This window comes from Acomys russatus, chromosome 10 (assembly GCF_903995435.1).
Source record: "Acomys russatus chromosome 10, mAcoRus1.1, whole genome shotgun sequence".
Taxonomy (NCBI): domain Eukaryota; kingdom Metazoa; phylum Chordata; class Mammalia; order Rodentia; family Muridae; genus Acomys; species Acomys russatus.
The window spans coordinates 1,659,528-1,686,156 of NC_067146.1; the positions used below are offsets into that span (position 1 = coordinate 1,659,528).

At 39.6% G+C, this 26,629-nt stretch overlaps 1 protein-coding gene across 1 annotated transcript; it reads left to right on the top strand.

The window, feature by feature from the left end:
- The first annotated feature begins 20,713 nt into the window (after positions 1–20,713).
- Positions 20,714–25,431, top strand: LOC127194826 (cationic trypsin-3). Its single transcript, XM_051152401.1, has 5 exons — positions 20,714–20,855; positions 22,648–22,816; positions 23,845–24,098; positions 24,606–24,742; positions 25,273–25,431. The coding sequence occupies exons 1-5, from the start codon at positions 20,816–20,818 to the stop codon at positions 25,429–25,431; spliced, it is 759 nt and encodes a 252-aa protein (XP_051008358.1). The 5' UTR covers positions 20,714–20,815.
- Positions 25,432–26,629: the final 1,198 nt, after the last annotated feature.

Genomic DNA, 26,629 nt, shown 5'->3' on the forward strand with positions numbered 1-26,629 from the left:
AAGTAACATGTATCAGTATTCCTTAAAACTCTAACACATAAGCATTCCCTCGTGTGGAAAACAAGGGGTGATATTATCCATCCTTCAGGCCACTAAAGCCACATATTTTCACAAGAGTTTACATGCTGGGCCTTACAGTAGCATTATTAGAACAAGTAGTAGGCTTAACTCCCTCTTTTCTTAAGGGTGTTCCCACCCCAAATACAGACATGCTCAAACATCCCTGGCTTTCAGAGTTGGATTGGAATATTACTATGTTCACTCCAAAGCCAGCTAAAACAGTTTATTACAATAGAAATGATTCATGTTTTGAGATGTTTGTGTGCAAAGGCAGTGAGGACACAAAATACCAAAAATTCAAGGAAAATAGAACCCTTCCATATATTTTCTCTTAATGCCATTTGACAGTTTAGCATAATCTACTATCTACGTAATCAAAACAAAAAAGACTGAGAGAGCAAGGTGCTTTGAAAAGCAACCAGTAGCTGTTGGATATGTAGAATGGCACTTGAGTTCAGTCGCTCTGATCAGAAGGACTGTGGGAAAGCCCTAGGCCTGAGGCCTGCAGATACAGACAGGAGATTTCTGACAACAAGCACAAGGGATCTTTGAAGAGAATTTAGAGCTAGACCATAATGACACTGCCACGGCACCACAGATTTGTTAAAGCTGATGATCCATTTGAATAAATAGTACATTGTTTGAATTTCATATCAATAAATATATAAATAAATAAATAAAATATATAATATTATATATATTTATATATATTATATATTTATTTTATATAATATATAAATAAAATAAATAAAAATATATTCAAACATTATTTAAAACTTAAACCACTGTCCATTTAAGACCAGCACTTAACAGTGATCCTAGGAGCTCTACAAAGCCCAGCTTCAATTTAACTCAATCATCAGCTTAATGAAGATGACCTGCCATTCTTACAACTTCTTAGCAGATGCAGCCTCAGGCCTTTCAGAGGAAGATGACCTAATTTCAGAGTCTCAAATTGTTTCTAATTTTGCATGTAATCCAGCAATCACATGAGTTACTTGGTCTACCAGGAAACAAGATAACATCACAAACCAAGGCAACAGACAAAAAAAATGTGGCTCAAACATATATTACAGTTAATAAACACTGGTTTATAAATAGCAAATGTTTTAAAACATAAATATAATGGAGATTTCAGCAGACAACTTGAAACTGTAATCATGATCTAAATAGAAGTTCTGAACTGAGTTACATTGATGCCTCGTATATACATTCAACATATTTGTTTGCAAAGAGAAATGGATGAACCTTAAAAGAATAGGTAAGCTAGAGAGCTGAGGTGTGACTACCCAGACCAAATCAAAGAAACAACAAAAAAGAGAAAATTACAAACAAAAGTCTGTTAATTGGATCATTGGTGTCGGCAAGTGATTGATCGTCAATCTAAGACCTTCTAATGAGTCAGACTAATGTGGAGCTCTGTGATGAATCTGTCCCACACTGTTAGACTCCACCAGCATAAGTGTCGTCCAGGCCACTACTATAATTCAAGCCAACCACAGCGTTCCTTGGGGAACATAACACCCATACCTAACCACCGTTCCTAAAGAGTGAGTTAATGTCTGCATTGAATTGCTTGTCACAGATGTGGCTGGTACCATTTACACTTTTTATTGACTCCAGATTCTCTGGACTTCAAGTTAGTGCTTAGCTGCAATGTCTACAAACATAGTAGGTTCGTGGCAATAAACTTCAGAGCCGATGAGACCAGGTGGTACCCGGGAGCATAGCTGATGATCCACCAATTCTAGATTTCCTTTAGCCTTGCTCTGCTTTTCTGTGGGCTGTTCTTTGTTGACCAAGATGGTCCCCAATCTCCTTATGGCAGTGTTCTTCAACCTTCCTAATCCTGAGACCCTTTGTTAAGTTCCTCATGCTGTGGTGACCTCCTACCATATGATTATTTTTGTTGCTACTTCATAACTGTAAGTTTGCTAATTGTGAATTATAATATAAATATCTATGCTTTCGGTGGTCTTAGGCAACCTTTGTAAAAGGTCCTAAGCTCTCTAAAGGGGTCACAACCCACAGATTGAGAACCACTGCTTTATGACTTTGATTCCTCAGGTACATCTATTTTTTTTCATACTGTGATTGATTCACTCAACAAATTGACACCCATCACCAAAATAAAAATTACAGAAACTTGATTTAATTTGCTCAAATCCAGATCAACCTTTCCTTGTTCCCAATAGGGAACAGCAAATTTATGACCACATGGTATCTATTTTTAGATAACATCTATTAATATAAACTCCATTTTTCATACTAACCCTCTTGATTCCAAGTAAAATGAACCAAAGCCAAACATAGTTTCAGATCAGAATCAATGGAATGCTGATTGTATCTTCTGGTTGCAGCATCAATTTATTTTTCCTCCTTCTCATAAATCAAGATTTCTTGTCTGACAGATCTGATTAATGGAGGGGCAAAAATTACAGTTGTGGCCCCTTGATTCACCAGGAGTGATGATCAAGGGAACAGCGACCCTACTTCTATTTTATGTTTTGAAATGCTTTATCTAAACAACTATTAGTAAAAGAAACAAAGAAATTTCCAATGCAACTAAAATAGAGGAAAAGAAGATATGAAACACTTAGTTACTTGGTGAGAGAATATTTCTTCATTTATTTACCAGTCACACTCAACGGTCTCAGGACACCCCTGCATCAAATAGTGTATCTTGGTCATTTGATTTCAGATATTTATCTGCTTAAAAACAACTTCAATTAAAAATATATATATAGCCAAACAGACTTCCTTCTCCTTGGGAAGATAAGGTGCTAGGAAAGAGGCAGACACATGAGGGTTTGTGTACAGGAAGAAGGTGTGTCTGCAAGGCTGTGGATAAGCTGCTGGCACAGAAGTATACAGCTGAGTCCTCCAGCTTTGTGCGTTGTATCTTCAGCATGAAATAGGAACCATCTGGCCTGTCAACTGAAAACTGATCTGTGAATAGCTGAGACGTCTCCGTGATTTTACCATTGTAAAAAGAAACCATGAACTCCATTTGCTGTCCTAAGAGCTGTTTATACCAATAGAAGTATAGGTGATTAGAAATAGGGTCACAACTAAGGGTCACCATCTGCCCCATAACTGTCACTTGATGACTTGGGATCTGTATGACTTCGGGTCCTGTGTGTCCTGTGGAAAGACAAAGAAGGTTAATGGAAAGCTTTAAAATTGTCACGGTATGTAATGAAAGTTGACTAGAATCCCTAAGCATCCACCTTCTTTCAGGAGACTAAGAATTATCCAACACAGGAGCCAGATGCCCATGGTAGGGTCACAACAGGAAAGTAGATTTTCCTAGCTTGAATGACTGGGCAGCTAAGACAGAGGAGGGGCATGCTACGCTTCTATGGTCTCATAGGCAAGGTCTGACAGAGTTAATGGTGAGTTGCAGACTGCCCTCTATGGGAGAAAGAAGCAAAATCTAGCATCATGCATATAGCAGACACCCCAGTGTTCAGAATTCTGTTCTGCCTATGAGAGCTGGTGGTGTGGCACAGGACAAAGGGCCATTACTAGGAGAAATCAGAGGGAAGGCAGAGTTCTGCAAAGGAGGCTCCAAGAATCAAGTCTTTCTATGAAATGCCAGATGGTTTTCCTCTTTGTTACTGTGGGGAGCGGCAATTCAGAGGCAACAAACTCTACAACTAACTACAAAGAGTGCAAAGACCAGCATGAAGATGTAAGGAAAGGCTCAAGCATGGAAGAGCTAACAAAAAAAAAAAAACGCCAAGGAAAGAGAAGCAGGAGTTGAGGACCTGACCATAAGCAAGGTCTTTACCATAAATAGTGGTAAAAAAAAAAATCAATTGAGGAGCAATTATCCTGGGATATAGGAACTCTAAGAGCCACTTGGGGAGGGCATGGAGGGCATGGAAGAGGTGTGAGCATCATTGGAGCTAGAATGAGAACTGAAGGGAAGGGGCTCCTCTTCTTGAAAAGAGAAGTCATATGAGAGTACATATTGGAACCTGATTGTCGAGGACAGTTACTTAGTTCATAAAAGATTTCTCAGGGCCGTAAGCCCTTTCCAACAACTTAAACTTGAACTTGAACAGTCAACTGTAGACCCTGTCACTCATGTCTAAGACTGCTTCTGTTTGAACACACAGCATCCTGATGTCTAATCAGCAGGTGGTGTTGTGGTCTGAGGTTCCTATTTGAGTCTTGTGGGCTGCTGAGTTTCCTGGCTCAGGCGGACCTGTAACACAAGCAGCTTCCTGGATAGACTGAGGAGGTTTGTGTACAGGATGACAAGAACTCTGTCAGGCTGTGTCTTGGCTACTAGCACAGAAGTACGTGGCTGAGTCATCAGATTTCATGGCTGTGATCTGAAGGTCTAAGGAGGATTTCTCTAGATTGTGAGGTTGGAAGCGACTTGGGACAGTCTGGTTTTCAATGAGTTTTTGATAGTTGTAAGAAAACATGAGCTCTGGGGCATTCTTGGCACTTTGTCTGTACCAATACATAGAGTTGTGTCCCTTGTGCTGTTTACATAGGAGGGTCCTTTCACTGTCTGTGACTGTCACCAGATGTCTTGGTGTCTGGATAATTCTAGGTTCCACTGGACCTGTGGGAATAAGAAAACAAGTTTAATCCTCAAGAGAACTGTAAAAAGATGTTCTGTGGGAAATTCAGAAGTGTACGGAGCAATGGTAGGACTCACCTGCCACCAGGAGACAAAGGGCCAGGCAACTGAAGAGCCCAGAACCCATGGCAGTGTCACACAGGATGGGATCTGTGTCTCCCTCTTTGGGTCCTGGCTGTCTGGGTGCCTCCTGCTGACCCTGTAGGGTTTGCTTGGGTGCTCCCTGTTCCTGGATGTGACTTCAGCTTACACTTCCTCTTTGCCCTTTATGCTTGTCAGGGCTGAGCATGTATACATAGGCTCCCAGAGATACATACCATGTCCAGTCACCTCCTGAGGCTCTGCAGACAGTTTCTTGCACTGGCAAATGGCATTCTCTTTCCTCTTTCTTCTTTGTAGTGCTCCTCCTCCTCTGACACACAGATTCACTTCCTTTGAACAGACACACTGTCTTTTGTCTCTCATGGACCCAGATCAGGTACACCCAGGCTTTCTCTCCTTCATCCTAAGAAAGGCAGCCTCATTGCTCATCAGAGCCTTTTCTGAATCCAGCTGTACATCATTTCAAGACACAGTAATTTAACGATAAGAAGCACCTTGGGTGAGTGTTGAGAGAGGAGGAAAGAAAGGAATAATCTGTAACACACACACACACACACACACACACACACACACACACACACACACACACACACACACACACCTCACAGGGAACACCTCACCTCCTAGATGACAGGCCCTGCAGATGGAAAAGAGACACAGAACCAGGGGCCTTTGAGAACAACTCCTAGGCAACAGATTTGGGAAGCCCTGTTATCTTTGAGCTCCATCCACACAGCGTCTCAAGCAAAACAAGAAGCAAAGCTCTACAAAGCTGTATTTCCTGCCCAACCACATTCCCACCTTCCCTTCCCACCCAACCCCATCAGCCTCATGAGTTTCAGTGAAGTCACAGCTACCCCTAGAGGATAAACAAACACATTGTATTCCTCTGAGACCATTTCTTCAAGATATCCACCTTTTGAGCTACACAGAAAGGTCAACCAAGGGTTGTTGAAGGCAGGGTTATCCATAGACTAAGGAGGCATGTGAAGCCCCAAGGAAAGATGTACATCCTACAAGCATCAATACTGGCAAAACTCCCAAAATTAGTCAAAAAGTATCTCCTGAGCAGATTCACACTTGTCAGGCTGATACACTAAGAATAGATGGGTAAAATAGGCTGAGATAGGCTATCTTAATTTTTTTTTTTAATCACCAGCGAATGATGTTCTTCCTCTTGAATTCTGGGGGTGGGGTTGCAATGCACACTTTGGGAAGATTTAAATGTAATTGCTCTTAGGCATCTAAATAATTTCATCTTCTCATTTCCCTTGAAAGCTGCATGCAGGTAAAATCTAAAATAAAATTTTTGCAACCCTCTGCCAAACATTCAGACTATTAGATTAACCTTCTGCCAAGATGTCCAACTCATTTGTAGTAGGAACTACAGTGTTCTCCAATTCTATCTCAATGTTTTATGAGGTACATGTGCTTAACTGTGCTTCTTAGTGATTGAGTAGATGAATGTGATGATAAATAATAAAAGATAACACGTAAAGATGTCTCTGAATATATTAAATAGTGTTTCCAATGTGACCTCATTGGCACTGGCTTATTTATAGTGGCAGTTTGGCATACACTGAAACTGCAGTCTCAAGATGTAAGACTGGAGCGTAAATGACTAATTTATATGACCTACGTGGAACACTAGTACTTTAAAGGTGGTCATAGAACAGTAGCTTTTCAGTTTGTGCCAAGCATTGTTTAGAGTAACTGTGAGAGTGGGAGGGGGACATATCCTTCCTTTCTTCTTCCTTCCTTTTGTGTGTAGCCATGGCTGTCCTGGAACTCAGTGTGTAGACCAGGATGGCCTCGAACTCACAGAGATCCACCTGTTTCTGTCTCCCAACTATTGTGGTCAAAGATCTCCCTACTTGTCACAATCCCCTTATTCTTTGCAGACTCCATTGCTTTGTGACACAAAATGTTTCCCACATTTTCTCTCCCTTAGTCTCATATTTCTTACTTATCTGAAGAGAACTGTTCTTTTTTTTTCTCTTGAGTGGGGCTATTTAGGAGATAGATTGTAAGCTCTAGACATGTGTTCTCGGGGCACCAGGGTAACTAAAGTAGGGAGCATGAACGGTAGATAGACAACAGCCACGTGCTCATGTATGTCTAATTGTCTTTACTGATAGTGAGAAGCTGTGGTTTACTAATATTTCCAGCGCATTCTAGTTCTGGCACTCTCCCTTTCCATCTCTACAGCTTTCTTAGGCAGTGCTGAGAAACTTGGCATCTGTTGTTACCTTAACAGGTAACCTTCGCTGTCTGCCGGGGTTTCAACAGCCTGCAAGAGGCTGTTTCATGTGCCCCAATTTTACTTTAACACCAGATTCAACTAGGGATATCTTCTTCGCTTTATACCAGTGGTTCTCAACTTGTGAGTTGTGCCTCCTTTGGGGGGTCAAATGGCCCTTTCACAGGATTTCCTAAGACCACTGGAAAACACAGATGTTTACATTAATATTCATAACAGTAGCAACATTACAGTTATAAAGTAGCAAAAAAATAATTCTATGATTAGAGATCACAACATGAGGACCTGTATTAAAGGGCTGCATTGTTGGGAAAACTACTTCATATGGTCTCCATCTTCTTTCACACAGACGCAAATAAATGCGTTCTTTAGTCCCCTGACAAAATTATTTTTTTGATAACAGTGTGTTTATTATGTAACTCGAAGCACCATTAGTGGGATGGGACGCTTTGCCTGACTGCACATGCTCCAGAGAGATCTTCCAAGTGTGAGGTTGATAGTGGCAACCACTAGACCATATACTGCGCCACTTGGGCCCTCTGAGCCCTTTGTATTTCTCTGTTGCTTTTTTTTTCCCACTCAGTTCTTCAGGAAGCATTGTTGATTACTTGATCCTGAAAGCCCTAGAATCTTGCCCTCCGTATTGACCATTTTGTGCTTTTTAAAATACTTTATCATCTGCCTTTGATCTTCATCACATCATAGCCTTTCCATAGCCACCTCCGTTTCGGTCGTTCCTGGCACCACCTCATCCTCACGTACCAGTACTTGCAAACCACCTTAAACAACCATAGACGTGACAAATGGATAGATGAAAGCCCACAGGACTTCAACACTGCACAAAGAACTACAGGTATCTAAGGAATGCTGACAGTAGGAGAAACAGTCTTCCCAATAGTGCAAACCAATTGGTTATCCAATACCAAACGGCCAACCCTGAAAACATACACAAGTAACAATATTCAGACAAAGCCAGCTATATTTAAGAATATTTATGTACACATACAAATACACATACTACACGAACGGAAGAACAACGAATGATAAAAGAGGCCATGAATTTCCAAGAGAACAAGGAGGAATGTATGAGAGGGCTTGGAGGGAGGAAAGGGAAGGGAGAAATGATGTAAATATATTATCTCTAAAATAAAGAAAATAGAAAAAACCCCCTGGAGGGAAAGACCTGGTGGCACTCAGAGGAAGGACAGCAAGTAGCCAAGAAGAGACTTGATACCCTATTAGAATATATAGGGGGAGGTAATCCCCCTCAGGAACAGTCATATGGGAGAGGAATAATGGGAAAATGGGGGGGGGGGAGGAATGGGAGGATACAAGGGATGGGATAAACATTGAGATGTAACAAGAATAAATTAAAAAAATAAATAAAAGATAATAAAAAAAAAGAAATTAGATAAACGTATCTTACATAAAATATTTACTTACTATAGTTTTAAAGTGAAAAAAAATAAAAATAAAGTTTTATATAAAAAAAAATAAAAAGAAAAAAAAAAGAAAAGAAAAGTATGTTCCACTTGCTGACAACAGCAACTGTTCCTAATCACATGCCTAAGCCCACCATTTGCTCCTCACCACACTGGGGAGGTGTGAATATTCCCAGGTGTGAAAATATTCTAATTACCACCCACTCCTCATGCTCAGACTCCAGGCCTCAGAAGCACAGTTGTTTCATCATTAGAGAGTCTGACCTCAATTCTGTTCCCCAAAGGCATGTCCTTGATCTGTTCTGGTCACCCAACGTACTGACTCTGTTCACGGTCATTGGTTGTAAGGAACACTAAGTGGACATAGGGCAAACTAAAAATCAATAATGTTTCTTTAAAAATATAGGCTGCACATTTTTGTTACATCATGTTTGAATTTTGTAGGTGGACAACCAGGACTGATGTGAAGCAACTTTTAAAAACACACAGCAAGGTATACAGACAGTTTCAAGCAATAAGGCATAAATTTCTGTCTTCAGAGTTGGGAGGACATTTAGGAAAGAAAGAGATAAAGAATACAATTTGGAGAAGAGAAGTTTATGCCAAAACCTGTGGTCTAGTCAGTCTTGTACCCTACACCAACTTCTCTCTGTTTAGGGGCAGAAGCAGAGATTTCCAAGAGGCCTCACTCTCTGTAGCACAAGGTTAGGCTAAAACTCACTACATATCCCAAACTAACCTCAAACTCAAAGCAGTCCTCCTGCCTCAGCCTCCCAATTGTTGGAATTACAAGCATGAGCCATTACACCTAGCCTTTTTTCTCTAAACAAATTCTGTTTTCTAAGTACTATTTCTACTATCTACGAAGACCCAAACCCAAAGTTCACTTGCTCTGGTTGACATGCTGCTTTCCAGCATCCTGAAACCAGTTTTAAGGCACTTTTAAGATTTCTAGTCACTACATAAAGACGGAATACCATCTTTGCTGACTTGATAGTGTACTTATCTCGACTCACGTGTTAACTGATCTGGAAGCCCCAGTGTCTGGTCACCTCTGGCCTGTTTTGATCACTTAGGCTCCTGTGATTGCTCTTCTACTCATGTGAATCCCCCCCCCCCCCCGCCCAAGGTGCAGAACTCGGAACAAGAACAAAGTTTTCTTCACACAAGAAGAAACAAAGTTTCTTCAACACAAGAAATAAGTTCCAAATACATAACTTGGAAGGCAGAGAGATTCCCCCTAGAGCAAAGCTAGATGACCCTTGCTGGTGAGTTCATAGACGATGAAGGAAGACAGCTCTGCGCCTGCCCAGCCTTTGCAGCTGCAACACAGAATTACGTCTTACAGGAGCTTAAAATCGTCAAAGAGATTAAAAAAGAAATCAAAACTCTCAGCAAAATAAAAAACCCCCAAGAGCAAAGTATCTAGGACTGCAACAAGGTAAAGAGTGACAACAGATGAGCAATGGTGTCTAAGAAGATTTGACAATAGAGGGATGAAGACAGAGACATGCAGAGAAAGTTTCCAAGACTACTTCTAAGAAAAAGGTCATATTTGGAATGGCTTTTGATGGGTAAGTAGAAATTTATCAGGAAAAATGCGGCAAGTTATTACATCCACCCCTTGAGCAATTATTCACTCAACAAATGCTATGTGCTAGGTTCATGCTTAATTTTAGGCACAATAGTTAGAATGTAGTACATTGCGTCCCCAGGAAATTCAAACTGCCTGGAACAAAGAGAATATATGTACATATTTTATATAAACAATATTTAAGTGAAAGTAATAGTAATAGCACAAAGGTAAAAGGCAAAGGCTGTTAAGAAGTGTAGGAAGGGCCGAGTTTGGCTGGAGAATGAAAAGTGAGAGATGTTGAAAGTGGACAGAAGCTGGTAGGTGTGTGTTGACCAGTGTGTTAGGAAGGCTGTGAAGGAGATAACCTCCTTTGCTGTGCCCTAGAATTTAGATGTGACTTCCTCTCAGTGAGGGAGGAGCTGCTAGTGAGATTTCAAGTATGGGGTTATATATCTATGTCTATCTAGATCTAGTTATATCTATGCCTATTTCACATCTAGCTCACTGGTTTGGAGGATGGATTAAAGGAGAAAAGTTCAGAAATAAAACACTTTTAATAGGACTGTTTCAGTAGCTTAGCAGAGAGAATGTGGTCCTGAATTAAGGCAAGACATGGGTGATGACAAAGATAAATTATTCAGTGATAAACCAAGAATCTTCAAGATGAGTGGAACCTTCCAAGTTTCATATTTGACAGTAGATTATGTGTAAAATGAATTGTGGACTGGGAGGAGACTTCCAATTTCAAGTCTGGACTCCTCCTCCCTACCTCTCTCCCTCTCATATTCACTATTTTCCTTCCTCCCTGTCTCCCCGTTCTTTTCTCTCTCCCTTCCCTGGTCTCCCTCTTTCTTTCCCTTGCTTTTTCCCTCCCTCCCTCCCTCCTCCCTTCCCTTCCGGATACAGATTTTAAATTATTGTTTTAAATAGAATTTAGGATAACTTGATTTTTCCGGTATCATTTCTACAACACGATAGTTCTAGTCACATTTTCTGTGTGAGTAGATGCTATATTCTAAAAATGTTTAGAAGATTTGACGGGAACAGTCATTTTCATTTTCACTCCTTTCCAGTGCCATATATTTTAAAGTTGATCTCTTGGGCAGATGCTTCGCTATAAAGCACAGTCCCTCCTTCTCACCTCTGAACCCTACCTCTATGAATGGTGATGTCATGGCTATAAAATTGCCAGGGACCATACTCATACCAAGAACATTGGACCTACTACATGTTATTGATTGTTAGGTATCACCTGTATATTTGTAAAGGGGGGGATTTTCAGCAGACAGAGCACAGAGAATGGGGTCAGCAGTTCACTATTACAGTCTGTAACCATAGGCTCCTCATATGGGAGAAGATCCAGGTAGATAGGTTCAAGGGTGAACTATGACATTGCTAATGTCGCCAGTTCTTTCCTAAGATTGGCCCTTTCCCAATTATCTGGATGCCTGTTCTTTGTCTTGACTTTTCTTGAAAACTCAGTCTTTCAAGTAACTTTGTTGTCCCTCTACGCACGCACCTCGATCCCTAGTACAGTATACACAGTATTTTCCTTATCTTGACATTTTTTTAAATTTCTAGTGCAACTTCTAGATGTAAAAAGTTTTTTTTAAAAAATGGCAGTGCAGTGGTATAGTCACTGTGTCAGTTTTTGCACCAGTCCTGCGTGGCAAAGCTTTTCTCCTGTTCACTGAGAGCATTAGTTTTGTCGTCCTTGGGCCATTTCATTTGCTCATCAGATTATGATGGGGTGGAACAGAATCAGTCTTCCAGCAGGAAACCAAGATATGATTTGGTGTGGCTACTTAGTGGGAACTTTGTGCAGATACTTCTGAAGACATTTCAATTAGATTAGAGATTCAATAAGAGCCTGAACAGCTCATAAATGCAACTGAGTACCCCAGAATCAAACTATTGGGAGGCATGAGCTCACCATCATTGAGCTATTTGCTCCCACCCTGAGCAGCACTGTCCCCTGTGAGGCTTCTACTCCAAACTAAATCCTTGTATATGAACCCCAATCTGAGGAAGTATACAGTCTTCTCTCAGTAAAGGATCATGAGAAAAGTAAAAGTACAACGAAACAACTCAATAATGGAGGATGAGGGCTGAACAGGCAAGATTCTATTGGAGCTCATTCTATTTCCCCCAGTGTTACGTTATGGTAAGGGAAACAATTCAAAGGATTTCTATTTTATTATTTGATCTTAAGGATTAAATAAATTTAGGAAGTAAGTGCTTAGGAAGCATGCAGGCTTTGATCTTTTTAAAGCCTACTTTATTTGAGGTTATTTAATGTCTCTACCTCCATTTCAATCCACCTACCCTAGATAGGAGAGAAAGAAGGTTCGTAGAGACAGTGGTGGTAGGCCTTTTTGACTCAGTCCCTTGGGGCAATTCTACTCTTCACCATCAGAATTTCAACAGTAAGTCTGTTCTTGGTAGCCTGCTATCCTATGAGCATATATAGGGGGAGGAGGTCCCCCTCAGTCACAGTCATAGGGGGAGGGAGTAAGGGGAAAATGGGAGGGAGGGAAGAATGGGAGGATACAAGGGATGGGATAAGAATTGAGATGTAATATGAATAAATTAATAAAATAAAATAAAATAAAAAGAATTTCAACAGCAAACACAGCAGCAGTGGAAACAGGGACCAAAAGTGCCTCTTTGAAGTTTTCTCTCGAGTGTTTCTGAAGTTATTTCCAGAAAGTTTCTCTGGAAGCAAGCTATGCACAGCCAAGCAGAACAAAGTATGAGAAGCAATGGAAAGTGATCTCTCTTTGTTTGGGGGCTATTTTTATACCCTTCCATAGTCCATACAGGATGCTTTTCAACTGGCAAAGACCATGCCCTTGCATGAGACAGTTTCTTTGTAATGGACAAACATCACACTGTTTCCAGCAAACACCACACGGCCTCACAGGAGACAGTTTCACATCCCACACTTAGCATCAAAACAAATATACATTTACATCCACTACAGAAACATTGTTGTACATATGTGTATATGGTGTGCATGAATGTGTGTATACGTACAAGTGTGTGTATGCATGTGTGTAGAAGCCAGAGGTAGAAGTCAGGTGCCTTTTTCAATCACTACCTATGTTTCTTTCTTTCCTTTTTTTTTTTTTTTAATGTAGGGTCACATGTTTAACGTAGAGCTCACTGCTTTAGCTAGTCCAGCTATCCAGCTGCCCGAGGGACCTCTGTCTTTACCTCCCAAGGACCTGAAATTGCAGGCAGACCATAATGCATACCCAGTTTTACATTGGTTTTAGAAGTCCAAACCCAGTTTTTACGCTTTCAGTTGAGCACCTTATTTATTGAGTCATTCTCTTAGTCCTGTTATTTCCCCCCGACCCCGCTCAGTTTTGGTGCCCGTAATCCTGAGATATGAAATACTCGACAATTCCAATATTTTGATTTTTCATTATTATTTTTATTTTATATGCATGTGACTGGAGTCAGACTGAACACCAACAAAAAGACAGACATGGCGTTTCATTCCATGAAGGCCAGCAAAGCAAAGTAGGGGATCTCTGTGAGTCCCAAACCATCCAAGACTATACAGTGAGACCCTGTCTCAAACAGAACCAAAAAACCAAATAAATGAACAACTTCCTGTTAGGATGCAAACAATTTGAAACTTGTTGGCCTAAAGAGATGGCTCACTGGTTCAGAGCACTGGCTGCTCTACCAAAGCACCCAGCTTTGAGTTACAGGTCTCACATGGTGGCTCACAACCATCTGTAACCCTAGCTCCTGGAAATCCTACGCCTTCTTCTGGCTTCCTCTGCCATTAGGCAAACAGTCATTCAAGCAAAACATGCACGCACACACACACACACACACACACACACACACACAATATATATATATATATATATATACATATATATATATATATATATATTACATTTTAAATGTATCTGATAAAATGAAGATAAGTAGTTTAGAATGGTGGAACTTGAGGACAGTGGCAGGAAAACAACAAATTTTTCTGAATTACTCGTGTGTCCAATGTTTTGTTGTGAAAATGTTTGTTTATTCAACACAAAGTTTTCATAAACACTGATGTGGAATCTGCATCATTGATTCTTGACCCATGTCATTTATTTGTTTGGCTTTGTTGTTTGTTGTTGTTGTTTTGTTTTGTTTTTGTTTCCTTCCCCCCCCCCCCTCTTTTTTTTTTTTTTTCAGACATGGTCTCATTATTTAGTCTTAGCTGTCCTGGAACTGAATGCGTAGACCAACAGGCTGGCCTTGAACTCATAGAAATCTACCTACCTCTCCTCCTGGGTGCTAGAATTAAAGTACTGTGCCACTATGCCCAGCCTTGTGTCTTGTTTTTTAATGTACCTTTTTGTCCTTTAATTACATTTCAGTTTCTGCCTTCATTTCTGTTTCTCTATTGACTTCGTTGTCCTCTGATCTAATGAGTTCACTTTATAAAAACCTTGTTTCCCTATCATATCCTCAACTGTGTGCTTTTCAAATTGTTTCATGGTAGCAGCTGTACTGATGGGTGTGTTTCAGGCATGCCGCCCTCTCTCAAGCTTGCGTGGCAAAACTGAGGATTTCTCTTGACATGCTTGTGGGATGGAGGCAGAGTCTGATACAAAGTGAAGATGAGTCTTTGAAGTGAACTGCCAGAGAAGTGTTGATCATATTGGCATTTTAAAGCTCTAACATGGGCGTCAAGAATTGTTCTGAGTGGTCTGATGTATCCTCTATGCTCTGAGAGAACTTGGTTTACACATAAGGGTGTTAAAGTCCAGATACAAACACGCTAGTGATGACGTGAGCACAGGAACTCAGGTGTCCACCTCTAAATGCTCTTTCACAAAATTGTCTTCCTCATATTTTGATGTTTATTCTATTTCTGTCAAACTATACCCTCCACTAGTTTCTTTCACTATCCTCCCAGACTTCCACACTCCCCAGCCTTCTTCTTCTTCTTCCTCATCATCAAATGAACACCAAGATGGTTTCCCTAACGTAACATACAACCTTTATTTCCAAGCATCTCAGTCTCTAAAAGTAAACTAGCATTCCATTTTAAATCCTGACAAAGACATTTCAGTGGTTTATTTCTAGAATAGGCTAAGCAAGTTGTTGCCTGTGCAGAGTATATGGCCTGCAGTCAAACTGCTTTTTTTTTTTTAATCAAGTTTTATTAAAATATAGATATATTCAATCATTCATACATTTTATGACTACATTTGTGTGATAGCTGTGATAAGAGACAACCCTTGCAACAACTAAACTTCTTCCATTGATCTTTATGCAAAAATGTCCTTGCAAATAGTTTTGTGGTGAGAATCCTAAATAGCAAGAGTAGAAATCCCCTACACATATATTTTATCCTTGAACAGAGCTCAAGGAAACAAGGATCTGTTATAGGGTTCAGGTTCCCCCAAAATCAATGTTCTGTACTCTACCAGTGATGGCTTGTACATGGCAAAGATTGGAAATGCAGCTGAGGGTGGATCTGCAGGGGAAGATCAATGTGATTTCCAGAAGTGCTGACTTTGTGAACTGTTCCCTTTGTATTTTGGCTGTCCTGCTTGCTTACGTTATATATTAGATGTCTCACTAGAACTTTTTTTTTTTTTTGAAGGAAAGTAATTTAAGTTTTAACTTTCCGTGGGCATTGTAGTTGTTCAATGGAAGCATTGCTTCCCAGTAATGAATATCATATTAGCCAGGAAAGTAGCTAGAGAAGCTAAAGAAATATTCAATAAGTAGATGGAGGAAAAGAACATGCGTTGCCTTCCATGACTGAGTCCTCTTGCTCCTGCCAATGCAAACGTCAGTATACTTGCTTGACTTCAATCAGGCCCCAGTTTAGTTGAGTCTTTCAAGGCCACTAGGCCATGTGCATGGGAAAGACAAATAAGAAGCACAGGCTAATTAAACATAAGCAGAGGCTTCCGAGCCAACATGTGCTTGAATTCCCCATCGTTCACGGCTCTTGTTATGGAACAAGAAGAGGAAGGAGACCCCCACACAGTGTAGCAAGATCAGTTCTTGTTTGAAATGAGAATTTCCTAGTATTATTGATCACAGATATTTTACACAAAGAGTAGAGAAGCATATATTATTATGGAGTCGGGGAACTTTCAACTTCATTATTCATTATCAAGCATCACAGAATATTTCATAGACGATTTCACGGAACTTTAGAAGTGCAGAACAATCTTGTGAGAATCTTTTAGGCCTAAGAATCTATAGACTATATCTGAATATATTTTTTTCAGGTTTGTTCAACTACTGTACAAAACCAATTACATAAACTATACATACTTATATATACATATATAAAGTATACATATACATATATAAATATATGCTAGTTGAATATTAATATCCTAACTAGGGTGAGTCATCAATACCATTTCCAATCACAGACACCTATCATAGGAGCCACATGGGTGATCCCGAGCTTGCTATTTTCTGGACCATCTGCCTAACATCTTATTTCAAGTATGATATGTTCATAATTATTAGTCTTCAACTTGAATTTGGATAGTATAAACAGGATCATTTCATTTTAAAAGTGACCTTTTATCTTAATATCCATTGGGTAAGATATGGACAGAACATGGAAGGTCAACATTAGCATTTAAGAAGAGGTTAAAGAAAAAAAAACATCTAGAGTGCTGGAAAGATGGTTCCAGTATTGAAGCTCACATTGTTTTTATAGAGAACTCAAGTGAGATTCCCAGAACCCACGTCTGGTGGTTCACAAATACCTCTAACTGCATCTCTAAGTGATGCAGCATCCCCTTTTGCCCTCTTTGTGCACGGCACTCAAATTCACAAACACACTTAGATATACACACATAATTAAAAATAAAATACTGAAAAAGAGATATGGTCTACTCAATTCTCAAAATGTAACAATGTTTAGCCACTGTGCTCAGTGTTTTGCATGTACAGAGGTATTTTCCCATATGCCTACTACCACTTTTTAATGACTAAACAATTCTCATATCTGTTGAGTAGAACCATGTTCTGTTGTCTTGTGCTTTTTTTGGGGGCGGGCGAGGATGTTATGAAAATTATCATATTTCTACCTTACCTTTATGTTACTCCCTGGAAGCCAGTATTCTTTCCCTCTCAGAAGGAGTGAATGTGATAAAGTCCAGGTAGGACCACAAGATTGAGCATTGAGGGGAGCAACAGTACATGAGACTGTAAGAAGTTTTGCAATGAGATGTATCTTTCCCATAAACCCAGGTCTCAGACGAGTGTCTGAAGAAGTTCTGAGAGGGATAAGGAGGTGTACATCTTCCAGAATTATTGTAGGAATAAGCAGCAGATCATTAAAGAGGGTGAGAAGATGCCCCTAATTCTGTATACTGCTTCTTCTCTTACTTTTAAATATTTTCTGACTCTTAGGAATCAGTTAATGTCCGTTTCCTACCTTGAACTCCATTCAATTAGTGAGTATTGAGTATCTATATTGGCCCAACATTTAAAGCCTCTTCTTTGACAATAGCCTTGGATACAAAATCCCCTTGACCTTTTGTTTTCTGCCCATTGTCTACACTTCTCAACTGGGGAATTGTTGCTTGGAGAGGACACTTGGGAGTTTGGCATTGGTTGTCACCACTGCAATCAAGAGGTAGTTCTCTTTGCATATTAAGATGCTGGCAAATACACCACAGTGCTCAGGGTAGGTTCCCATCGCAAAGACATAAGACGCTACAAATGTCAATAGTGTCAAAGTTGAGAATCTGTCTCTCACTAGTATCTTACTTTGTCACAGTGACAAAAATAGGAGTCATAGATAAATTAAGAGAGGAAAGATTTAATGGACCATGGTTTAAAAAGTTCTTCTTATTATGTGGAGAAAGATGTGACAGAGCTGAGCCATTTACGTCATTGTAATCAAGAAAGCAGAGACAAGAACTCAGGCACTCGCTGGGTTCCACATTTCCTCACCTCTGTATGCAGCTTCAGCGTCAACCCAGAAATAGAACCACTTATATTCAAGGAGGAGGGCCTTTGCATCAGTTAATTGTCTCTAGAAATGCCCTCATACACACAGCCAGGAGTGTAACCCTTCAAATTCCTAGATAATTCTAAATCCTATCACATTGATAATGAAGATTAGTCATCCCAACTAAGTTGTTTTGGGAACAGCAAAATTTTAAAATACCTCACTCAAGAATGATAATTTTCCTAAACAGAAAGAATATACTGGTCTGTAGGTTGAGATTTTTTGATAGGTAGAGAGCCTGGCTATTGTGTTTAGCTAGAGAGTTACTCTGTAAGATGATTCCCTCTAACCAGGCATGGTAGTGCACACTTCTAACCACACCCACTACGGTTGACCAAGCAAAGGGACTGTGAGTTTTAATTTCATCTGGAAAATTAAACAAAACTCTCTCAAAATAAGTATTTATAAAGAACCGAAGGGATAGGCATGATGGCACATGCCTTTCATCCCAGCACCCAGGAGATAAAGGCAGGCATATGTCAGGGAGTTTAAGGGCAACTGGTCTATCTAGACACTAGTTTTAGGCCAGTTCCAGGGATACATAGTGAGACCCTGTCTCTAAACAAATATGGAGAGGTATTTGTAGGTTAGCTTAGATTAGTGGTAAAACATGGGCTTTCTGGTCTAACATGGTGAGACCCTGGGTTCAACTCTCAATACTGCATGGGAAGAAAGCTTGCCTGACTCTTACTCTTCCATTGATCTTAATAATTCCTATTTCAAAATTGCCATGCCTGGGCATATATGTGAAAGTTGTTTCTCCATACAACAAGGAGATTTATTCAACTATGCTCATAGCAGTCTTATTTGTAATAGCCAGAATCTGAACACAACGTAGATGTCCCTCAACAGAAGAATGGATATAGAAACTGTGGTACATTTACACAATGGAATACTACTCAGCTATTAAAAACAAGGAAATCTTGAGTTTTTCAGGCAAATGGATGAAACTGGAAGCAATCAGCCTGAGTGAGGTAACTCAGACCCAGAAAGACAGGCATGGGATATACTCACTTATGAGTGGATATTAGTCTAACATAGATGTTTTCTGGGAGTCTCCACACAGCAGGGGATTGGGACAGATGCTAGGACTCATGGCTGGGCTCCAGGTTAGAGGTGTATGGAAGAATGGGAGGGGAATGGAAAAACCCAGAGAGTTCAGGAGCCCCACAAGGAGACCATCAAGGATGGCATACCTGGACCCAGGATGGCCTGCATAAACTGTTGAACCAACCAAGGACAGTGCAAGCAGTAAACCTAGATACCCTGTTCAGATATCGCCAATGGATAGATTGTTCTCCATGGTTGTGGGGAGAGCAGGGACTGTTTCTGACATGAACGCTTGTTCCCCCAATTTGACCACTTCCCTTTGGTGGGGAGACCACAGGGCACTAAGAGGAAGGAGAAGCAGGCTATCTGGATGAGACCTGATAGGCTGTGATCATATGATGGGGAAGGAGGTCCCGTTCTGTCAGAGGTCTAGGGGAAGGGAATACGGTGAAAGAGAGAGGGAGGGTGGGAATGGGAAGATACAAGTGAGGGTATAACAATCTGGATGTAATCTGAATACATAATAATAAATAAATAAAATAAAATTACTGAAAAAATCTATGAATTCCTTAATATTCACTTAACTTAATGGCTCATTTTGTGTTGCTCGTGATTCTGCCAGGAGGCTGCCTTACAATTTATAAATTTTGTTTCTGATGTTTTCATCTGAAATTTGGGGATTAAAATAAGTATACCAAATCATTCTTCTTAGAAAGGAGTACTAAATTAATATAGTCAAAGTAATTGAAACACAATACATCCCTTCTTTATCTATGGGAAATATATGCTAAGATACTCAGTAGATACATGAAACTACAGATAATTCCCAACTGTGTGTGTGTATGTATATATATATATATATATATATATATATATACATATGTATATAACTTTCATTATGAGAAATTTAGTTTACAAGTAAACATTAAGAGATAGAAGACCACAATGTGCAAAAAAGTAGAAAATATAAATAAAATGAAAGATATAACAATGTTATGCTATGATATAGTTATATCAAAGTTATGAATTTCTAGAATATTTTAATATTTTTGGTTCATGTAGCCATGGACTGAATCCAATTGAGACCCTGGGCAGTGGAAGCACAGGAAAGGGAGCCACCATATCCTAGACATAAAACAAGCTAGAGGTAGATACACGTTCTCATCTTTAACTTTGCCTATGTTATCTATCAGAATTTTAAATAAGAATTGTCCTTTCCTGGAGAGAGAGGGTCTTTCCCACTAGTAATGGAGTCTTAATGTGGATGTGGACTTTTAGAATGACCCTAGGACAATGCAACTATTATGAGTAATTATAAATTATGCCATGTGAATGACCAGGGTTTCCGTAAGTTCTTTAGAAAAATGTTCACATCAGAAATTTCAGAATACTTATGATTTTTGTCTGAGAAGCTGAAAACCTGAAGCTCTGCCTTGTGACCTTACTCCAACTTGTTTTCTTACTATGGAGACCAGTTCCCACCAGGTGAGCTCGTTTCTTCCATTCCCACAACCTTTGAGAAGAAATGGATTGGTGTTTAGATTTTGTCCTGCATTATCTTCCATCTCTCATTAATTGAACTCTAAGTTTAGATTTTTGAGTTTCCAATGAAAGATCTTTCCTGGAACCTATGGTGTCAATAAAAGACCTGGAGGTATAAATAGCTGTGGGGAGACAGCCTTCATCCTATTGACTGCTCCAGACACAGTGAGCAACCATGAAGACCTTGATCTTTCTTGCCTTCCTTGGAGCTGCGGGTGAGTCCCTTTAATGAGCAAGTCAGAAAGAATGAATCATGTAACCAAATTAGCGTTTTGCAGCTGGAATTATAGAGTTTGTTTATAGGAGGATTAAGATGTGAGACCAACATTGTGTAGTGCATGATTGATGAATAATTAAACTTTGCTTGCATTAAAATATCATGGCACAGCACTGATACTGTAAGTAAGAAGACTGGCTTGAACTTCCAGATAGAGTCTGGGGGGAAAGGGTGAGGATGCCACACAACAAAAGAATTGTTTGTTGTGACTTCTATGGAATACTGACATAAATAACAGTAACCTAGTGCTGCAGGGATGGTTAACTGTTTATGAGCTCTTCCAAAGGACCTGAGTTCAGTTCCCATTATCCACGTCATGTGGCTCACAACACCTGTAGCACCAGCTCCAGAAAGGGGAAGGGAATTTTTTGGCTGTTTCAGAGACTTACACTCATGTTCACAACCCTACCCTTCCACACACACAAATCCTTTGGTGGTGGTCAGGGGAAAGAATAGTAACCAGTGCTCCTCAAAGAGGATGTAAATGTCAAACTTGAGTCTCCTAAGTACTGAAAAACTGATTGTTTGGCCTAGGAGTCAAGACAGGAAAGCACATTTTACTTCTCTTAGAAAGAAACTTTTGGGTTACACTCTTTCTGTCCTTTTAATAAAGTCTCCCTGATGTAAAGCCATATGTAATGCAACTGATTAAATTTAGGGGCATTACCACTTCTATATTAGTGTTAGCAATTTATTTACGGTTCACAATACAAGGATCATATTTTGGGCTAAACCCAAGCTTAGTGCATACCAAGAAAATATTTACCAAATAAACATATTCAAATGTCTATTTAATTTTTAATTTTCATACTGAGTCTTGTGCTACCTTTGAGCACATTCCATAGCCCAGACAGCTCTTAAGCTTAACATCATTCTGCCTCAGCCTCCAAAGCAGTAGGAATTACAGGCCTGGGCCCAAATTAAAGGATACAAGTAAAATTGTATTACTGAAATGTAATGGTAGAGTTCCCAGAACTCAGTGGAAATAATTAGATATATCTGTGAATACTTGTGAAATTATCTTAGCTAAGAAAATATCTTGGCTCATTAAAATAATGGAAGACTTTGGGACTGTAAGAAGCCCTGATAACAGTGAGTACTACTACACAATCTAGGGGCATGTGTTACAAAGGTTGTTGGCACAAACAAAGGTTTGGAAAGGGAATACTGTAATGACTGATGAAATTGTTTATAAAAACTTAAATAACAAGCACTATGAGAGATAAGGAGTATAAAAACATCAAATAAGGGTTTTTCTAAAGGAAAAATACTTTCAGATTTCTCCTTTTCTTCTTGTGGAGACAGGCATGCCATGCCAACAACTTATCATCAGTCAAGATTAATGCAAACCTATCCATTTACATGGCTTCCCAGCAGCGTTCTATTATAAAGTGCCCCTTACGTCCTTAAATAGTCACAGTCAGGGATCTCTGATTGTCTTTAATATACTTGTGAGTATCTATGGGCATGTATAGGTGGGTATATATTCATACATATGGCATATATGTAAGAATGCAATACATTATTTACATTTCAAGAAAAAAAGAAAAATTATACTTCTTTAAAAGTGATTTTTAAATACTAGATTTTAGTGGCACAAATAATAAAATTTCAAAAATAAAGCACAATATCTTAGAACCACCATTTCTTGATTATATGAGAACAAAGCAAAACAATTGTAAAACAGACTTATATGGTGGATGTACAAGGGTGTCCAACTTTCTTCTCAGTGGCCTTCCCCATGGATGATGATGATGATGATGACAAGATTGTTGGAGGCTACACCTGTCAGAGGAATTCTCTTCCCTATCAGGTGTCCCTGAATGGTGGCTATCATTTTTGTGGTGGTTCCCTCATCAATTCCCAGTGGGTTGTTTCAGCAGCTCACTGCTACAAATCGTAAGTGACCAACATTCACCTTTCTATGCTCTAAAGCCATATTTTCCTTTAGCCCTGTCAAAATATAATTAGAAAAGATGCACAGCTATACAGGACGGTGAAAGCATTCAGATACTGGACTGTAGAGATAACTCAGCAATTAAGAGCATTCGCAGCTCTTCCAGAGGGCCCGAGTTTGATTTTCAGAACCCACATCTAATGATTCCCAGCAACCTGTAACTCCGGGGTCAGGGAATCTTATACCTTCTTCTGGACAAAATGGATACCTGCATTCACACCTGAACATACCCACCCACCCACATACATATGGACATATAATTAAAAATGAATCTTTAAAACATCAGACACCAAGAGCTTGATTCTATCTCAACAGATAGTTATTTACTGAGGGACATGTATGTGGAGTGTTGCTACAGAATTCACTGCTGTCTTCCTAAGTGATGATACTAAGGACCTAGAAGAGTCTTAATCAACCATTGTTGATTCTGAACCACTATATTATCTCTAACAAAGGGAAATGGCCACATAGAGATTTTAAAAACTCTGTATTTTAAGTACATTATTAAAACCAAGCACACATAATTCTGTCCTGTAACACTGTACTCCTTTTCATACAGGTGTGGTGGTTCTCACCTTTGATCCTGACACTTTTTCTGATTCCCGCTTCATCCCACTGTGTACTTGTATTCATCTCAATAGCTCACATTCTTGTATATATCGTATATCTCAAATCCTTAAGAATTACAACCAGAGTGAAAATATCCAATCTGATCTTCATCGCCAACTAATTAGTAGGGGAGTTTCTTCCTATCTTACATCATGTATTTTAATGTACAGTGAACTGTGATTCTGTATTAACTATCAGGGACACTTTAGCAAGGAATTCTCTGACCTGCAAGCAGGAAGGGAACGCACACTGCTACCTTGGGTATAAAATCGCCTGTGTGAATATTTATGCTTTTTTGCATGATTGGCAAATGGGGGAATTGAAATTGGATACTTTGAAAAATGCTGATTTTTCTATCCAGCCGAATTCAGGTGCGCCTGGGAGAACACAACATTAACGTCCTTGAGGGTGGTGAGCAATTTATTGATGCAGCTAAAATCATCCGCCACCCCAACTATAACAAAAACACCTATGATAATGACATCATGTTGATTAAGCTGAATTCACCTGCCACCCTCAACTCTCGAGTGTCCACTGTGTCTCTGCCAAGAGCTTGTCCAACATCTGGTACTAAGTGCCTTGTGTCTGGCTGGGGAAACACCCTGAGCAGTGGCAGTAAGTATCACTGAGACTCAATTACCATGTGTGAGAAGGCTAGAGAAGAAAGGCATGTTGGGAGCCGGGGAAGGTGGTCCAAATTCTCACTCAAGGGAAGGTTCTCTGAGGATAGATTTAGATACAGGCAGTCTTAAGGATGCACACACTCTAGTGGAGAAAATACTTGTGCTGAGACCATACAGTAGACACAACAAAAATGAAATAGGGAAAACACAAATGTATTTAACCGAAATAGTGGAGGAAAGTAGATGGAAGCGTTATAAAGATTTGGTGTTCCTTTAAGTATACATCTGTTGAGAGTTGTGGACACCAACACTTATACCAGATTTTTATTTTTACCTTCTGTTGTGACTTGAATAAAGTTAGTAAGCAAACTTTCTCAAAAGTGTTATAAGCCACTAGGGAATTGAAAGAGAGAATAGATGTTAAGAAAGAGACAAAAGGCTGGAAAATACCTTTCCTACAACACTGGATGATCTTCTGTCTCATTCTTGTGTTTGACAGCCAAATACCCTGCGCTTCTTCAGTGTTTTGATGCTCCTGTCCTCTCTGACACTTCTTGCAAAAGTTCCTATCCAGGCAAGATCACCAGCAACATGTTCTGTGTGGGCTTCCTGGAGGGTGGAAAGGACTCTTGCCAGGTGAGTTTGTTTCTGGTTGTTCTCTCTCTTACTCATCCTCTCTCTTACCTCACTTCTGCTCTTCTGGAGAGAGAAGGGGGGGACACTACCACCATCTCTGAGATGTTGCTGAGGGATAATGAGTAGATTTGGGATAAATTTTAATTGTCTCTGTAATATTGATGAGTAGAACTAAATATAAAAAGATACGCAGATTTACGACAAACCTTCCATATGACCGTGTGCTTCAAACATTTACAATAGACTTTGAAAAGAGACCAGAGCCTTTGAAAATTCATTCAGTCTCCTGAGTTCTTACATTGTCATGGGTTGATTGGTTGACTAATGAAAGGCTTGGATGTATAAGAAAGAAAGTTATAGAATATCGGCACACTAAGGAGATTGAAGCTTGACTTTCAAGGGGTAGAGAAGTTATTTCATGGAAAACTTATGAAAATGGCCCAAGATAATGGAGGAACAACTTGGAGTCCATGCTTTCAGGTAGACAAATGTGAGAGCTTTAACTGCCTTATCTTTTCTTTGTGATTCAGGGTGACTCTGGTGGCCCTGTAGTCTGCAATGGACAGCTCCAGGGTGTTGTTTCCTGGGGCTACGGCTGTGCTCAAAGAGGAAAACCTGGTATCTACACCAAGGTGTGCAACTACGTGAGCTGGATTCAGAAGACGATTGCTGCCAACTCAACACCTTGATCTCTTCATAAGCCATCTCTTTGTAGTCAAGTTCACCTTTTTTTATGCCCCAAACCACTATCACTATTTTTAAAATTTGTTCTTACCACGACTGTCTGTGTGAGGCTCTTTCTTGATAATGATGACCTTTCTCTTGATACTTGCTGCTGAATAAGAAAATGTAGAGAGAGTTGTACTATTTTATAACAAAGGGGAGGGCTATTTAGTATCCCATTCAAACATAATTTGGTAATTTATTAATATACCTGATAAATTTTGTTTGAATATTTGACTATTATATATATATATATATATATGATACTGAGATACAAAATGCAGAGGCAAAAACAGTGGCTAAAAGTAATGGAAATGATTCATATTGGAATGGAGATGAAGTCCAAACTGCCATTCTTCTTAGTGCATTTCCACTTTCATGGCATAATGTACTCCTCTTTTTTCTTCACTCAATTCAAAACCCTATTACACTGCACTTATCCAAGGATCCATACACCCATAGTGCCCTATGCTCAAGCAAAAACAGTGTTTGGAGATAATCTGGCCTATCCTCTTCTCAGTCACACCTCAAACTCCAACTGAAATGAATCACTAGGTCAAATATATGAAATCAGTGTGCATAAAATGCACATATTAAACCTAAGGTTTAATCTCTGGTTCCAGATGTATTACTGAAGTTCTTCAGCCCTGCCAGAGAAGGCACCATACTCTAGTTTTTCATCAGCTCTCCCCTAAGAAACACTAATGCACAGATTTCTGATAGACGTGTGTGAAGAAAAAGTCTCTACAATAATTTCAGTGGTTTTATGATATGGCCGTGAGAAAAACAAAAAACACAGCAGCACCTGGCCACAGACACCTTGTATACCTGGAACAGTTTTGAAAAGGGAATGTGTATCGTCAGTCACTCCCAAACAGCTGTATCAAAAAGGTCAGAAACAGAATAGACCCTACAGCTCACACTTCTAGCTCATAGTCTGTAGTCACTAAGACCAAGACACTAGCTCTTCTGGAAAGGTATAGTTTTCCTGGTTTCCTAATGTACTCTCAGGCTGTGTACCATGTCTTTGTGGTTGTAACAGCTATCTCTGATGTCTTCTTTCTTTGTAAATAAGCAGATTAGCAACATAAGGGTAGGAGCTCTCAAATTCATCTAAATTGGATTACCTCGCAAGGCTCCACTTTTAAGCATCGTCTAGCCTCG